Here is an 11,762-nt window from a genome sequence, read left to right on the forward strand (position 1 = left end):
TTAACATTGAAACCATATATCAAATTCCACTTACATAAGCAATTACAAGGAAGGAAATTTAGGGCCAAAAGCCATATGGTGGTGGCCCATCAGCAGTTACACATCTTGAGAATTTCTTCAAGAAACTCTGTAATTGCATTTGCTAGCTTAGTGGCTTCTCTACGGCCAGTTTCTTTCTCGTGCCCATTTCCAGTTCCTTGCCAAAGGTATACTTTGGCAATGAATACATAGAAGAGGAGGTTAATAAAGCTTATAACCCCGAACGACAAGTAAATAGAATCTAGCTTGCATTCATTGAAATTTTTTAGTGAACAATCCCACGGGCGAAGACTGACCATGGCGATAGCACTCAAGAAGCTTCCCATTCCTTCCACACTCTCGGAGAATGCATCCTCGCACTTCCCTATCGTCTTCGGAACATGACTATTGAACAATTCCTTGATGCCATGGCCAACCAGTTCATTCACAGCCCCCAACAACCAAAACTGGGGAATTAGCCAGAAGATGCTCATTGACAGCATGGGATCATTGGGATCCTCTCTCACCGCAGCCTTCATCATTTTCTTCTCTACAAAAAGTGCAGTGAAGCAACACAATACGGATAGGGTCAACCCAGCTCCTATCCTTAACTCTGGTGAGATTTCATGTTTGAGTCGTATGAGGCTATTTAATAGTGGAATGAATACTATGGTGACGACTGGCCTCGATAAGACATAGACAAATACGAGGAACATAACGGGGACTTCGAAGTCGCCGAGCTTCGCGTTTAAATAGCTTGCTTGAAACAAAAAGAAGGTTCTCCCAATGGACAAGACTATTCCATACGCGAGGAAGGAAGCCCAAACAGGGAATAAGCGTAGGAAGAGCTTGGTTTCTTCGACTTCTGTTTGGGTGCAAAGCCTCCATTTACTTTCTTGTTCCGCCCCTGGTTTTTCGATGATGCTCGCTTTGTCGAGCCACCTGCATTGTTTCGAAATTCATGAGAGTGAGGGATAAGGAGAGAGAAAAGGTCCCATGTGTGATTGGATTTTTATTGGTTTTTGTTAGGGCTTGCAACGGATCCTAGGTTTGGATATCAGATCACATCTCATGTTCTCGGGTTCCTTTTTCCAGGAAGCAAATTGTGTGCTGTGCCGCACACCACCGAACTCAGTTGTGTGTTGATGTCACTAAGTTATGCGGGTCTGATGCATATGTTATATATATTCAACTTGGCGAGATCGTTTTAGGGCATGAGGCCAAAAATCAAGTGGATTCAAAGCTCAAGTGGTCTGTGTCCAGTGGAGACAGGAAGTGGATTGCGTATCCTGCCACTGCCTAGACAAAAATCAGTCAAGGCAGGGGATCAGTGGGGCCCACCTTGATGCGTTTGGTATTTATCAATGGTTGATTATTTATTTATTTATTTTTCATCATTGAGTAGATTGGCTAATTTTTTATCAGGCAATTCTTACCATGGCTGGACAACCTAATAAAAGGGTTGGATGTCACATTCACTTAATAGGATGGAAGTTACCGTCTGGATGCACCATAGCTTGTGGTCCAACCGGTTGGAGTGAGACCTCTCATACACAGAGAGAGTCAGGTCCCTACTCATGGCTTAGTAGTAGACGGAAGCGGATTGGCTGGTGTACCACACACAGCTGACCTCCATGGTTCAAGGTGTACACGAGCTGAGCTTGGCACAGCTCGACTCAGCTCCGCTCAGTCCTTGAGCTTGATTGGCCAGCTCATCTCGATTCGGTCAGCAGCTCGGGCCAGTTTGAGCCAAGTTCGCCTATGCAGCATTTTCACAAACACACAGGCTGCACCTTCAAATTCTCACTGTCTGTAAAATAACAGTAGTGGTTTCATAGGTATTTCATCAAACACCTTGTAGGCAACAAAAAAAAAAAAAGAAAAAGTATTTATTTCATAAGCATACCTTCCTTGCCACCAGTGTCATTAAGTCATTTCATCAAACACTTGGTGAGCAACATCAATATCAAAGTAACCGAGTCACGGTTCGATCCGAGTTCGGTTCAAGTTGGGGTTTGAACTGGGTCGAGTTGAGCTTGAGCAAGCTCGAACTTGGTTTGAAATATTTTTGAGCTCAAAAAATCTGCTTGACTTGGCTCGAACTCGGTTCACTTTTTCCTGTGGTATGGTTCACTTGAGCTTTGTATCTGCTTCAACTTTGGGTTTAACCCCTAAAATGATATGGAAAAACGAATGGATGGCATGGATAAACCACATGCATTCACGGCGGGCCCAGCAGAGTTCACTCAGAGAGAGAGAGAGAGAGAGAGAGAGAGAGAGAGAACCTTAAGTTACTTGTGTGAGGTAACCAATGGGTTTCATGGGTTGGGTGTCCATCGTCTTCTTGGTTGACACTGGAGCTTTCATGAAACACCGACAAACGTGAATCATCGTCTCCAGTATGGCCACAGCGATCCAAGCAACGTCTCAACTGTTCATCATTTTCATAATTTGAGGCGGGGTATCCATCTAGTGCCGGCGACAAGCATGCATCATCATCTCTAGTATGACCTTTGCGATCAATGCAAGGTCTCAAGTTCTCGTCATCTACCAGGTCCCTCTTTATTTCCACGTCCTCAAAACAAGGGTTTTCCTTGGAATTACTTCTCTTCAGCTGCATGTCACCTTCCCCATTGCTGTGGTTATCTATCCTTCTATGTGTCATGCTAGTATTGCCATCTACATCAAGCTTCTCTATCGTAACATTAATGTTGTAATCTTCATGTCCATCACTCGTGCCACTGGCAACACCACCAGGATTCCGTCCACCATGGATTAGATTATCATCTGCAGGCCAATCTAGGTGTCTCTTCCTTGCTGCGGCCACCACAACACGCAACATGCGTGTGAAAGGGCTCCCACGGGGCACGTCTCTACGGTAGTATGAGGTGCCCAACACAAGCACCAAAAATGCCAACAGCATGACCATTGCGGAACACAACCCCGATATACCCCATACATTCTTTAAGATTTTTGTCGACCCCTCTGGTATGTCCAAGCGGCTCCATGTAAAGGTCAGAATCATGCCCAACACAGAGCCCACGAAGGAGCCTATGTAAAACAAAGCAGTTGAGTGGCGCTTAGCTTTGCGCTTGTCTTTGATGTGTTTCTTGAACTGATCAGCTCCAAAATGTGTTAAGGTGTACTCTTGGCCACCCTCCCCCATTGCTATAAGCAACATTGCAAGGTAAAAAAGATATATATAGATCCCGTGGTGGGGTATCGACAGCGTGAAAAGAAGCAATCCCTACAAGGAGATCTCCAGTGTCAGATGTTGCCCAGCTGGTTACTACAGTGCACATCACTCCATCTGGTGGCCTTGGAACCGATGGTGTACATGTCTTATCTCAAGAAATGTATGGCTGTGTAAAAAATTGGCCACTTTCTAACCCACTCACTTATTTGTATTATCATGCCACACCTAGTTAGTTTACCATCTTTATCATTGGATAGTAACATCTACACGTACAGTATAAGGCCCGGATGAATGGCTTGGATATTGCACGTCTACCACGTTGTGATATGTGGTGGCATGTGTATTAGCTTAATTACTTGTTCAGGCATATGGGCTTAGCAAAGCTGGATTGAAAGAGAGAATGTATTTCACATGAGTGAGAATCATTTATTAGATATTATTGTATAAGAGAAGCGAACTTACGTAGATATTCAGGGCCAACGAGACAAGGACCACAAAGTAACGGCTGAAATAAGCATCTGCGATGAAGGATCCGATGATGGCCATGAAAGACGTGCATCCCATTTTAATGTTTATGATTGCTGCCGCGACTGACAGATATAAATCCGGTGTATCGTTAACAAGAAAATCTATCAAGCTCCCTACTACCGCATACTCAGATAGGCTATTACTGATAACTACACCTGCCATTAAAAAATAAAATAAATAAAAGACACAATAAAAAGACGAGACGAAATCATCAAACAGTTTGAATCACCAAACCCATGTTGTATCCCCTGGGCGTAATTGGCGCACAGAGATCTTGCAATTAAAATTAAAATCCGGATTAAATCCTGACATTTTAAATATTCAACTTTACATGCAATGACCTGTACAAGAAATGCTTCTTTTGATGGCCTGGATAACATAGAGTCCGTGGCATGAACGTTTCATATCATCATTTTACTTCTTGTTTTATATTGTGTTTTTCACTTTCAAACCTTAACTCTAAATTTAGACAAATTAGTGTTGTTTTTTTGGATGTCTTAAATCTATCCAGAAACCAGGTCTGTCGATATTCCACCTAATTTTGTGAATTTTGATGCAACGAACGCATCCTGTTTATGACCATGAAAACTAACATAAAACACGATACATATACACTTTGAAAACTTCTTGCTATGAAAGAGCAGGCTTCGTTACCTATGATGAAGGTACTGACTCCCCAGGCATGACGGTATTCGCTGGTCTTGATCATCCAACTGGATGTCCACTTTCTAAGCCTCTGCATCATTTTCCACGGCCACGATGTCTCAAAGCTCAACTACCATGCATGTAACATGCAGAGGAAAAAGTTCAAGGAAGTCGATATGAATGAAATAGTATTCAAGTAAGGTATATAAAAGGTCATTCAGAAAACTTGCAACAGACTCTCCGCCTTCTCTTCTTTGGGACTCTTTCTTCTCGCTGAAAGAAGACATAAAGAAAGGAATAAGCTTTTTAGATGTATTATTATATAATAACCCAGACGAGAGTTTGTACCGTACAGCTGGGTTGTAAGTTTGAACAGATGGACCCATTTTTCTATGATCTACACTGTTTATTAGATAGTTATTACCTTAGATGGGCCATGCACCAAGAATTCGATAGATTTGAAGATTTTAGCCATCAAATATTTTGTATTCTTTCTGGTTGAGTGTGGACAGTTTATGTAGTTTTTATTTATTTTACCTTAGCTGATTTGGGAGACACTAATTGAAATGTTTAGACTTTCTGATTTGGGTCATCTGAAGTGTGGACCACTATATCAAAAGGTTTGGATGATTGAACCATGGGTCTACTTGTAGGAACCCAGCCTAATGTACAAATGGTGCGTGTGAAGCAAGCAAATCATCGACCTGTCCCGATTGGATATGGCGCTGTACCTGCTCTAACGTCCATGCCTCTACTCAAAGTAGAAAAAAGGTTGATGCACTCGAATAGCGTGATGGATGAAAGGCAGGCACGTGGAAATTACATAAAAAAAAAATACAGTGCTCTTGTTAAAACAAACAAGTGCCCATGAATGAGAGGTTAAGATTGTTCAAGCAATTTTATTTTGGATTTGTGACTTAGCAACCATGGTTCCATAGGCTTTACATCATGCTGATTTTTGCATCTACCTTCATTGTGGTGATACACGCTCAATGAACGGCCTTGAGGAAATATACACATTATGGTGGCCCAACACGCTCAATGAACGGCCGAATATTGGAAAACCCTATAGTGTCAGAGAGGTGTTAACCTTGCAGCGTCTTGAGATCCTTGATCTCGAAAGAATCCACATAGAGATCATCAGACGCAAAAACTCAACTGTGTTGATGACATCAGATCCAAGATGAAGGCACGGACACTATCCACACACTTCTGTAGGTTGCTGACATCTAGAGTATCTGGTCGATCTTCATCAATTCATGCGGAGGGACTGAGACTATCCAAAACTGAACTTGAGATCTCATGGATTCTGAGAGGCTTGAACTTGGGCTTTGATGGAGAAAGCCCAGGAATGGATTTGGGATCTGAAGAAGCCCTTTCGATCTCCATGAAGGTCGTACCTGCACAGCTCGCCGAACGAGCTCTTACGTCTCTCTCTGCTAAAATCATACCAAAATTGCTCGAATCCCACCCGTAATATTGTGCAGAAATTTGTGATATATATTTCATGAACTTTGGTAAGACAAAACACACCCAAAAGCAACGTTCCATGCAATTTCATAAATATTGATGCAACCAACACTCCCTTGCCTAAGAACAGAAAACCCAACGGCAGAGGAAATGATACATGTGAATTTGCCGTTTAAATACCTCCGGTAGATGAGATTAATTAGTAAGATTAGAAAGGACCGGAATCAAAACAAGAAGAGGAGGCAGTAAATCCATGAAACGGGGATTGATGGGTGTTTGTCTTTATCCCATAAAATTATTTCACTGAGATCGTGTTTAGTTGCACCAAAAATCTTAAAATTTCTTAATTAGTCAGTCTAGTTTAGTGGAAACTTTCATGATATTTCACGAAATGTGGTGCAACCAAACACACCCAAAAGCTAATTCCACATAATTTCATGAATTTTGATGCAATCAATGTGCCGTAGACCATGAAAATAAAAACTAATATCATAGGGCATTACACGGTAGCCCTGCAAAGGGGAAAAAATGATACATGAAATCTTTGAAAACTTGTTGTAATGGAAGAGGAGGCTTTGCTACCTATTATGAAGGTGCTGACTCACTCAACATGACAGTATTTCCTGGTCTTGATCATACAATAGCATATATATGTTGTCTAACAGATGTCTTGAATCTGTAATGCGTTGCTCGACCGGTCGAGGGTCCGCTTGATCAGTCGAGGCTTGCTCGACTTGAAGTCCAGCATGCATTGTATTTGGGTGTCCGGGATGCTCAACCAGTCAAGGGTCAGGCTCAACCGGTTGAAGCGGTCCTTCGACCAGTGGAAGCCCTGGCTCGATTATTCGAGGGTTACGCAGCCCACGCATGGATTGCATAAATTTGAGGCGGTTTCTGACTTTTCCAAAGGAGGTGCGTAAGTAGAGTTTCCTAAACTATATAAATAGGGGTCCCTAGGACTATATATTCTAAAGTATTCTAAGGCTTCCTAAAGGTATCCCAAGGGTTTCTAAAAGGGTTCTAAGGTTATCAAAGGGTGTAGTAAGGGTGAGATTCGAGGTTGTTCGAATCGGGTAAGTCTACTCTCTTTGTAATTTCTATTTTTATAGTAAAGATCTGTCGCTTTGTGACGTGGTTTTTTTCCGCAAGAGTTTTCCACGTTAAATTTTTGTATTCTCTTGTGATTGCCTGGTGCTCTTAGATTGCTATCCTAGATCTAGATCTGTGTGATTCTGCAACATAAATCTCAACAATATACTTTCTGATCCTCAGCATCATTTTCCAATTCGAGGATGTCTCAAAGCTTCAATTGTGATGTAACATACTGAGAAAAAAAAAAGTATAAGGAAATTACTAAAAATGAAAATGGTATTCAAGTAACACATAATAATGACTAAAAAATAAAATCATAGAGAAGACATACAGTGAATTCTCCACCCATATCCTCTTCTTCAGGACTTTTCTTCTCACCAAAAGAAGGCATAAAGAAAGGAATGGACGCGGATTGCGTCCTCCCCCCGCCCATCTCCAGCTGGTAACGGGCAGGAGTTTTGAGTGGCCATCATGATGTACGGGTCTTATCCACACAGTCCATCCATTTTTTTCGTATCATTTTATGATAGAAATTCAAAAATGAGGCAGATCCAAGGCTTAAGTGGACCACACCACAGGAAGCAGCGATGATAATGATTCTCACCATTGAAACTTTTCTAGGGCCCACCGTGATGTTTATTTTCCATCCAACCTATTCATAAAGTTACATAGACTTGGATGAAAAGAAAAAACAAATATCAGCTCCATCTAAAACTTCTGCGGCCCCTAAGAAGTTTTCAACGATAAGAGTTAATCCCCATTGTGTAGTCTACTTGAGCTTTGGATCTGCCTCATTTTTGGGCTTATACCATAAAATGATAAGAAAAACTGAATGGACAGTGTGGATAAGACCCATACATCACGGTGGCCAGTCAAAGCTCCTGCCCATTCCAAGCTGGAGACGGGCGGGGGTAGATCGCAATCCGCATCCGAAAGGAATAAGCTTTTCAGAGAAAAAATTATGAGTATAAGTCCACTTTTTACCCACCATCTTTTCTACACGTTCCCAAACTTTAATTTCCCAAACTAAATCATTCTGTACAGACATACTATTTGTAGACGAAAATACCCTTGCATTTAGGTTGCCCGTGAAACCTATAGCCACGTTTTATCATCGTAGCCATTCGAAAACATAAATTTAATGAGGTTCGAGGCTCATTGAATTTCATGTTTGCTTGCCAATGGCTACGGTTTTAATCCATAGCTATAGATTTGACAAGATGAATTTCATGTTTCCCTCGTTGAATTTTATGTATTTTCTCGTTAAATTTCTTGTTTTTCAATCGCTACAATTATAATTCGTAGTCACAGGTTTCACTGTGCCTCCTAAATGCAAGGGTATTTTTGTCTGCAAATAGTATGTCCGTGCATAATAGTTTAATTTGGGAAAGTAAAGTTTGGGAGCGTGTAGGAAAGACGGTAGGTAAAAGGTGGGATTTATGGTCGTAAATTTCTCCAGATGTTGCTATTGAATGATCCAGGCCGGAGGTTGTACCATGCTCCTGGTTTGTAAATTTGTACGGATGGAACCCATGTTTCAATTACCTAAACTGTTATTAGACGGTCATTACCTTGGATGGACCATGCCCTAAGAATCCCCTACATTGGAAGATTTTAGCCATCGAATATTTTTTGTTCTTTCTGATTGAGTGTGGACTGTTTGGACTTTCTGGTTTGGAGATTTTTAGTGATTGGGTCATCTGCAGTGGGACCACTATTTCAAAAGGTTTAGATCATTGAACCATGGGTCTAGCTACTTGTACGAACACAGCCTAGTGTACAAATGGTGCGTGTGGAACAGGCAAATCTTCAACCTATCTTGATGTGTTGATGGTAACGGCAGCCATACACCTTTACCCAAAACAGAAAAAAGTTGATTTAGAAAACAGTTGATGCACCTGCAGAGTATTCAATAACTCAGTACTCTTTCTTCCTTGACACAAAACGAAAAAGGAAAAGAAAAAAGAAAAATTAATAAAATTAATACTCATGATACACATTCACGTACAAGTTATTTGCAAATTGCATGTGGCTACAATTTCCTCCAATTTAAACCGTTCATTTTATGGGTCTTAGTTTAAATACATTATGAGTTAAAAATGAGGAATATTTAATTATCTTATTGTCATATTAGTGATCATATGTTGGACAATTAAAGATTGAAAATTATCCGATGGATCTAATTGATCAAACAATGAAAAAGGAAAATAATATCAACTGTTAGGATAGTTCTCTCAATCAAAATTTTGAAATGTGATTTATGTACTATATGTTCTGTAATTTTGGTAGTTTAATCTTTTTGCAAGTTTCCTATTTGAGGCAAGGATAGGGTTCGGATTCTAAAACAGTTTCCTATTTGAGGCAAGGATAGGATTCGGATTCTTGTCGAATATATCAGCCATACGAATGAGCTTTGCATGGGCACCACATGACCAACGCTTTTAAAGTCTAAATTTTCTTTTCTTTTTTACTTTTAAAGTAATGCTAAGCTTTGGGTAATTTAAGTTGGAAATCGGATTGTGTACTGATTCAGTACGCTTTTATCGAACTGAGTAAACTCAGTTATGGCCACTATGAATGTATATGGTTTGTCCACACTGTCTATCCTTCTTTCCTGCTAATTTTCGGAGTTGATCTCAAAATTGAAATAAATCCAAAGGTCAAGTAGACCAAAACAGTGTAGAATAATGATTTCCACTCTTGAAACCTTCCTAAGGCCCACAATAATGTTTATTTTTCATCCAACCTGTTTATAATATGAAAAAGATATGGATGAAGAGAAACCACAAACATCAGCTTGATCCAAAACTTCCGTGGCCACCAAGAATTTCTCAATGGTATAGGTTCAATCAAACTTTTTCCTGTGGTGTGGTCCACTTGTGGTTTGGATATACTTCCGTTTTGGGCTCAAGCCCTAAAATTATCTGTTATAATTGATGAACAGAGTGGATAAAATAAATAAATAATGGTGGACCCCACAGAGTTTACTCAGTACGCTAAGGGTACCGAGTTACTCAGTACGCTATCCGCTTCCTTTAAGTTGACGTGCGAATAAGTTACACGACAAACTGAGTAGGATAGAAAGATAGCTCTGTAACCTTGAGTAGGACCCGCCACCTTGTCGGGTCGATTACAGCGGAATCGAATTCCGTAATGCACCTAATCGGATTCCGGAATCGGATAACGAGGGAGAGTGGAGTAGGTGGACCCTGGCCTCACGTTAAGCCCTTACAGTTGAGGACATATATTCTATACCCACGCCGACCATCCTTTTGCTAGATTATTTTAGAGCATGTGCCAAAAAATCGATGTAGATCCAATTAACAGGTGGACCATACCATAAGTAGCAGTGGTGATTGAATGCCCCACCATTAAAAACTTTGTAGGGCTCACTGTTATGTTTCGGTAATGTAAATTTTCCATCCAATCCGTTGATTAGGTTATATAAACCTGAATGAAGTGAAAAAAATAAATATCAGCTTGATCCAAAACTTCCATAGCTCGTTAATGGTTAATCACCACTGTTTCCCATGGTATGGTCCACCTTATTATTGGATCTGCTTGAATTTTTTGCCCATGCCCTAAAACGATCTGGGAAACGGATAGACAGGGTGGATATAGAATATATGCACCAAGGTGGGCTAAAAAAAAGGTTTAGAGGATAGGAGTTTGGTATATCCCGTTAATTCATTAGGTGATTGATAAAGATAAAATCAGTCTCATCCAAAGCTTCCGTGGCCTAAAAAAGGTTTTGAGAATATGTGTTCAATCCAAACTGTTTCCTATGATTTGGCCTACTTGAGTTTTACATGTGTCTGATTTTTTAGATCACATGTTAACATAAGCTTGCGGAATGGGATGGATTTAATATAACATAGACATCATCAGTAGGCCCTACACCTGTAAGTGCGGGTTACTGGCAAGGGGCATATGATCCCTTCTACAGCTACATGGAAGGCATACACACATATGTCGATGGTCTGGCTTGATTGGGGAGTGAAGGCGAGATAGATCTCTTTTTCCCCGCTTCAAAAGTCCTTTCGTCGCCCATCAAGGGCCTCCTGTTTCTTGATAGAGTAGGCTTGGGCAACCTGCGTGAAGTCTGTGCCATGTTCATGTCCAGCCATGTTCAACCCTCAGCTATCTTCCCATTCTCATGTTCATGTCCATGTCCATGTTCAACCCCAGCTTGCGCCACAGTCCTCCCACAACACACAAGATTTAGACCACCTCCTATGTTATGGGCTGGTTGCCTCCCAAGTCTGAAACTTCTTCGCTCATCTTTTCCCAGTCCAAGTTACCCAGGGTCAATCTATAATCCAAAGAATTCAGCAATGGGTAGCATCAGCCAAAAAATCTCTATCTTGGAAAGTGCTTCGGGGCTTCATCCCCTCTCTCATCATTTGGGAATTATGGATTGGCAGGAATACTGCCAAATTTGACAACCGCTCATTTTTAGTAGGCCCAACTATCCTCAATATCATTAGATGACTTCATCAGCTACTTATCCAGCTGCCTTCCTTCGGTACTTCCACATTCCGAGGCACGTTCATCATGTGGTCGTTGGGATTGAATATGAGCACCCCTTACACCCTTGATAGGACTCACGTCATTTCTTAGAAAAAATCCCAACATGGTTGGGTTAAGCTCAATGTTGATGGCTCTGCGAGAGGGAACCCAGGTGAAGGGGGTGGTGGTGGAGTTTGTAGAGATCACCAGGGAAACCTTATCTTCGCCTTCCATAATAATTACAACCCTATTTCCAACATGGTTGCAGAAGCCTAAGCTTTGGCTAATGGCTTGCACTTATGCA

The 11,762-nt window shown here is 41.1% G+C and overlaps 1 protein-coding gene across 1 annotated transcript; it reads right to left on the reverse strand.

Moving 5' to 3' along the window:
• Nucleotides 1-4,640, reverse strand: LOC131252600 (protein NRT1/ PTR FAMILY 5.6-like). Its single transcript, XM_058253219.1, has 4 exons — nucleotides 4,397-4,640; nucleotides 3,677-3,897; nucleotides 2,304-3,265; nucleotides 1-960 (listed from the first exon to the last, which is right to left on the reverse strand). The coding sequence occupies exons 1-4, from the start codon at nucleotides 4,485-4,487 to the stop codon at nucleotides 90-92; spliced, it is 2,145 nt and encodes a 714-aa protein (XP_058109202.1). The 5' UTR covers nucleotides 4,488-4,640; the 3' UTR covers nucleotides 1-89.
• Nucleotides 4,641-11,762: the final 7,122 nt, after the last annotated feature.

The sequence above is a fragment of the Magnolia sinica genome, chromosome 8 (genome assembly GCF_029962835.1).
Source record: "Magnolia sinica isolate HGM2019 chromosome 8, MsV1, whole genome shotgun sequence".
NCBI lineage: Eukaryota > Viridiplantae > Streptophyta > Magnoliopsida > Magnoliales > Magnoliaceae > Magnolia > Magnolia sinica.

What these genes read in the sequence shown, in the direction of transcription:
- LOC131252600 (XM_058253219.1), bottom strand. Translation starts at nt 4,487, where the DNA reads ATGATGCAGAGGCTTAGAAAGTGGACATCCAGTTGGATGATCAAGACC. An exon ending in AGTCAGTACCTTCATCATAG is followed by an intron (nt 3,898 to 4,396) that starts GTAACGAAGCCT and finishes TTTTAATGGCAG; the next exon opens with GTGTAGTTATCAGTAATAGC. An exon ending in CGTTGGCCCTGAATATCTAC is followed by an intron (nt 3,266 to 3,676) that starts GTAAGTTCGCTT and finishes ATCTCCTTGTAG; the next exon opens with GGATTGCTTCTTTTCACGCT.